This window comes from Antrostomus carolinensis, unplaced genomic scaffold, assembly GCF_000700745.2.
Source record: "Antrostomus carolinensis isolate BGI_N321 unplaced genomic scaffold, ASM70074v2 scaffold24539, whole genome shotgun sequence".
In the NCBI taxonomy this organism is placed as follows: Eukaryota; Metazoa; Chordata; class Aves; order Caprimulgiformes; family Caprimulgidae; genus Antrostomus; species Antrostomus carolinensis.
The window spans coordinates 6,854-12,099 of NW_010338231.1; the positions used below are offsets into that span (position 1 = coordinate 6,854).

The 5,246-nt window shown below is 52.5% G+C and overlaps 1 protein-coding gene across 1 annotated transcript in view; it reads right to left on the reverse strand.

Moving 5' to 3' along the window:
* LOC104530760 (microtubule-associated serine/threonine-protein kinase 3) overlaps positions 1-4,403 on the reverse strand; it is a gene marked incomplete at both ends in the record, with an annotated part of 11,073 nt that extends 6,670 nt beyond the window's left edge. The window contains 6 exons of the mRNA XM_029086861.1: positions 349-445; positions 2,091-2,248; positions 2,582-2,660; positions 3,820-3,840; positions 4,018-4,090; positions 4,315-4,403. Of these exons, the coding sequence (XP_028942694.1) occupies positions 349-445; positions 2,091-2,248; positions 2,582-2,660; positions 3,820-3,840; positions 4,018-4,090; positions 4,315-4,403 (517 nt within the window). The remainder of the gene's footprint in view (positions 1-348; positions 446-2,090; positions 2,249-2,581; positions 2,661-3,819; positions 3,841-4,017; positions 4,091-4,314) is intronic.
* Between the last annotated feature and the right edge of the window lie 843 nt (positions 4,404-5,246).

The following is a 5,246-nucleotide window of genomic DNA, read 5'->3' on the forward strand; positions in this document are numbered from 1 at the left end:
ATGGATGGTCATACCCAGGAACATGCATCCCCATACCATGTGTTGGGTTTGGCCAGCCAGGATCTGATGCTACCACCTCCTGCAGCTCCAATATCCACATGCACATCATGGCCCCAGATGGGACCCAGCTTCCAGCAGACTGGAAAAGCTCCACCAAAGCCTCCAGAGACCTCTGCCTCCATGTGTGGTGAGGCACTTGCAAGTCTCTGCCTCCCCAGTTCATTACTCCATCTCCAATGCCCTCAACACCCCCAGTATCTACCCATGCATTTGATACCCCAGCACGGAGAAGAGGTTGTTCTGGAGAAGATGCTGTCAGGATGCCATGGAGGCACTAATGTGCCCACCCTCCCCAATCCTGGCAGTTACCTTGGGGAACCGCTCCTTGTAGACATGGTTCATCATCACAACCTCGTTATCAAACGTTCCGCTCGTCCGTCCAGGGCTGTGGAGGGAGGGAGCCAGTTGCATTACAAAGTCCAAGTCATTTACGTCTATGCAAATAGCTACAACCCCTGGAGAGCAATTTGTTTCCTCCTCTTAACTTCTGATCTCAAGCAGTTGAAGCTCATCCAAGTGGAGCCATCAGCCTTGGGTCAGCACTTCCAGCAGCATCCCTCCAACCGTGCATGGATGTGGAGGTCCCTGGGACATGGTCCATGGAAGGTCAACCTCCCACAAACCCAGGTCTCCAAACTCAAGCCACTTGAAAATCCAGAGCTAAGAGGTTGGTGCATCAGCCACTTGGCTTTGAAGAACAAGCTCATCCTTTCCTTCCTTTAGATCCCACAATTTCTTGCCATCGTTGTCCTTTTTGCAGCTCACCAGCAAAAAAAAAAAACCCCAAACCAACCAAACCCTGTGGTGGACACAGGGACCTTCATTCAACAAGGCTTCTCTCTGACCCTCACCCAACATTGCCTCTCTCAGGCCCCTGCCTGGTGACCCTGCTATGCAAAGCGACTCGCAGGAGCAGCTCATTAACCACTAGATAATAAATATGTTGATTAAAACCAGGCTGAAGCTGCTCACTGCCAGCTCCAGCCCAGCCTTTGCCATGCCAACTGCAGAACCGGCATCTCCTTGGTGAAAACCTCGTCACCTACAAACCCCTGTCAGATAATTCATCTGATTTTAATGAAATTGCAGCCGGTAACGTGCCGGGCTCCGGCTCTGCCTCCGGTACAAAGAGGGTTGGGAGCTTTTTCAGTGGGAAAAGAAGATTTAACTGAAACATCCTCTGTAAAAAGCACAAGTTCCTGGTGCTGGACAAGCAGAAATGTGACCATGCATGAGACATGGTCTTGGAGCAGCAACGTGAAGCACGGCAGGTCCATAGGGTCAACTCACATGATGCTACAGCCACCAGCTTGATGGTCTCTATGGATTTTCCTCTCTCCAGCCCACAAATGCCCCTCCACCTTTGTTCCTTGTTTTTTGCAGAGGCAGAGGCCAGGCTGATGCTCAGCTCCAGCAAACACAGGTGATGTTTTCCAACCCAAGCCCAGCCATGCCCTACAAGGATGGCCACCACTTGGGCTTCTGCTCAGTGGTCCCCTTCCTTCCACTGAAACCTTTGAGACAATTAAGCAAGAAGCTGAAAACCGGCTATTTTGGAACAAATCTCACTTTCTTCAGCTTCAGCCCCAGGAAACCTCACTCTCAGGTGCCATTTGCTTCCAGGAGAGCAATGCCACATCCCAACAGTTGAGGAGATGCTGAGAACCAGACCATAATGCCCCAAATCATGGAGCTTAGGATGATTCTATGGAATCATAGACTCATGGAATGGTTTGGGTTGGAAGTGACCTTGAAAAGACATCTAGTTCAACCTCCCTGCAGTAAGCAGGGACATCTTCAACTAGAGGAGGTTGCTCAGAGCCTTGTCCAACTTGATCTTGAATATTTTCAGGGATGGGACATCTACAACCTCAAGCTTTAGCTTCTTCACTCCTCTGTGAGTGGAAAACCCATATGTGGGTCAACACCTTGGGATGAACTTAGCAGGATGAGGACATTCCAGGAGAGGGCAGAGGATGCTGGCATCATTCCAGCAGCACCATGGGTGCTCCTCACAGCGGGTACCATACCTGAGGCTCCTGGATCTTGGGCGCAGGCAGGGCGAGTGCCGCCCCTCCTCATCCGTGACGCTTTCCGTACTGCGGAAATGCTTAGAAAGGAAATGCAGCTCGTCGGGGGTGGGCTGGTACGGCAGCTGGTGCAGACGCTCCTGGGAGGACGAGGACGACTGGAAAGAAAGAGAGATCATCTAAAGAGATCACGAGATGCATCCATGCTTCCCAGCAGTGGGGTGGAAACCAGCAAACCCACCAGGAAAATATTCCTCAGAGCTTCTTAGGCTGGAAATAGTGATAGGCAGCACAATCTGTGCTCTGTAAAGTGAAATATGGATGTAGGACCAGCCTGGGGAGGTCTCCACTGCCCATTCCCACCCCAAATTCTCCCTGTTCTCCCACTCAATCAGCTCTGCTGAGCCAAGGAACTGACAGCATGGGGCTGGGGAGGAATTTCACCAAAAATCAAAGGGTTTTGGGCTCTTCTCTGAGAAAGCAAACGTTACCGAGACAGTGGAGCTGGGGGTGTTGGTCCCATAGCCAGAGGAGGGTAGCGAAGCCAGTGACCACCTTCTGCCATCAGCCCTGCGAGTGCAAACGTGTCCATCACACAGGGAAAAAACTCAACATCTCAATGCAAATCAATAACGTCAGAGCGATAAGGATGGGGAAGAGGACGCAGGTTTGGTTTGAATCATAAAGCCTTGAAATGTCTTCTCAGAATGGACTGAAATTGGGTGAAATTAAGAGGATTTTGCAGGTGAGGGGGGGCTGTTCTGCAACCCCAGTGTGCAGGTGTCCACGGGGACAGTGACAGAGAGCAGGGTCCCCATGAAGAGACAGCGCTGGGGCTTGGCTGAGTGGTGAATCCATTTCAAAGTGTGTGTGGGGGGAAGCAAACCAGGAGAATCTGAATTTGAATTAGAGCAAAATTCAGCCTTCTGGGATTTTGTTCTATGAGACATTAGGATTCTGAAAGACCCGTCCCGAGACGACAGGCGCCGCGGAGCAGAGCCCGGTTATAAACAGGAAGGCAACTGCTCATACGTAGGCGAATGTTTCCTCTTGGAGATGTTTCTAATGGACGGGGCAACATCCAGGTCAAGATGAGGCCCTTCACCTCCCAGTGACATTTCCCATGTGGGGACAAGGACAGCGGGAGCTGGTAGCGTGTCGGATCTGCCACCGGCACCACCGCGTGCCCTCGCCGTCGGCGGGTTGGCAAACCCCTGGCCCTGCAGTTTGGTTTTTCACAAGCGTGAAAACAATCTATAAGCCTCCAGCTTTTTTCCATGTTGCAATCGATGGGTTAAAATCAGCCATCCACCCCCACGGGTACAATTAATTAATTAGTTAAACAGGATTTTGGTATCTGGAGCAGCATGGGCTGGGGAGGGGATGTGGCAAGATCTGCCACTACAGGGACCTGGCTGAGCATCCATCCCTGGATATCTGCTGAGCATCCATTGGAGCAGGTCTGAGCTCATGGCTGGGGATGGTGTGATGGGAACAGGGATATTTCTGAGCATCCATCCCTGGATATCTGCTGAGCATCCATTGGAGCAGGTCTGAGCTCATGGCTGGGGATGGTGTGATGGGAACAGGGATATTTCTGCTCCAGAGCTGTAGGGAGCTCAGTCCCAGAGTAAAATCTCCCACCCAGGGATGCAGACAAAGAAGAGTCATGTCAATGTGGATCAGACATCTGCCCGGAACACAGCCCCAGCCCAGCCCTGGTACTCACCTGTCAGTCCGAGGAGCATGGCTGGGGTGGTGGGAGGCAGCGGTCACGGCAGAGCAAACAACACCAGAGCAAAAATCAGGGAGAAAAAACCAAACAAAAAGAAAGAAAAATCAAAACAAATCACTTGAGATCAAACAAACAGTCCCAGTTATGAATTATAATTATGAGTGGATGTGAATGGTTTGGGAGGGAACTCACCTGCGAGCGAAAGGGAAGTTGATGGAGGTGCTGGCAGAGAAGTTGCGTGGGCTGTCCAAGGGGCTGCTCCCAGCTGTGGGGAGACAAGGGGAGAAGTCACCCCAAGACCCACCCTGGCACGATGCCCGGGGTGCCACGGGCTGCTCCTTCAGGGGAAAGAAGGGGAAATCACTTCCCAGGATATTCCCTCCTGGAGAAGGCACCCACGGGCAGGAGCCAGCCCACTGCTGCAGAAGCAGAAGGTTTATCCTCCAAAATATTCAGGCAATTTTGGGAGATGTTCAGCCCATCCCTTACCTGTCGGCACGGAGAGAGGGGAGAGCGGCCGCGAGAGGGTCGGAGAGGGGGTCCCCACCACTAAGCTCTTCCTATTGCTGCTTCGGCAACTAGGGGGGAAAAAAAATAAGGGAATTAATTTGGAGAAGCAAAGGATGAGCGAGGCTGGAGGGACTCGGACACGTGTGGGTTTGCTTGTACGTGATGCCTGTGCCAGGGGACATGGCTGCCATCACCCATCGATCATGGATCTCCCACCACAGGAAAGATCCGTCCCCGGTTCAACGCTGCTGGAGACGGGCTGATGAGGTTATTTTTACCAACAAACCATCTCCTGGAGGTCCCACTTCTGGTTTTGGCTCGCTGGGGAGGGCAGAGGCAAGCGGCCCCTTGGGCAACGGGCCGAGGGCAGGAATAGAAAAAGGGATGTAAAAGGAGGAAGCGATGGAAATGCCAAGTGGCCACAACCCCATCGCATGGAAAATGTCCCCAGTTCCTCTAAACCCCCCTACACTTGGTGGTCCCCATGTCACAGCAGGGAGGACAGTTGCTCCCCAACTCCTCAAGACTTTGTGGTGTGGCTGGGCATTTGTGACGCTGCTGCAGAGGGCACCTCGACACCCCCAACACTCTGACACCCCCAACACCCTGACACCCCCATCCCAGTGCCACACCCCAGCACAGACTCAGAGAATTATGGAATGGTTTGGGTTGGAAGCGACCTTCAAATGTCCTCTAGTCCAACCCCCCTGCAGTGACAGGGACATCTTTACTAGAGCAGGTTGCTCAGAGCTCCATCAAACCATCCAAAAGGCCACGTCTGCAAGTGTTGGCTCTCCACATCCCAATACACAAGATTTCAATCCTTGTAGGAATTTCCTTTTTCCTTTCAGCCCTTTGCCAAGCCCCACAGCAGTCTCCAAAAGCCCCACCACCCCGCAGGGCTGCTGCAG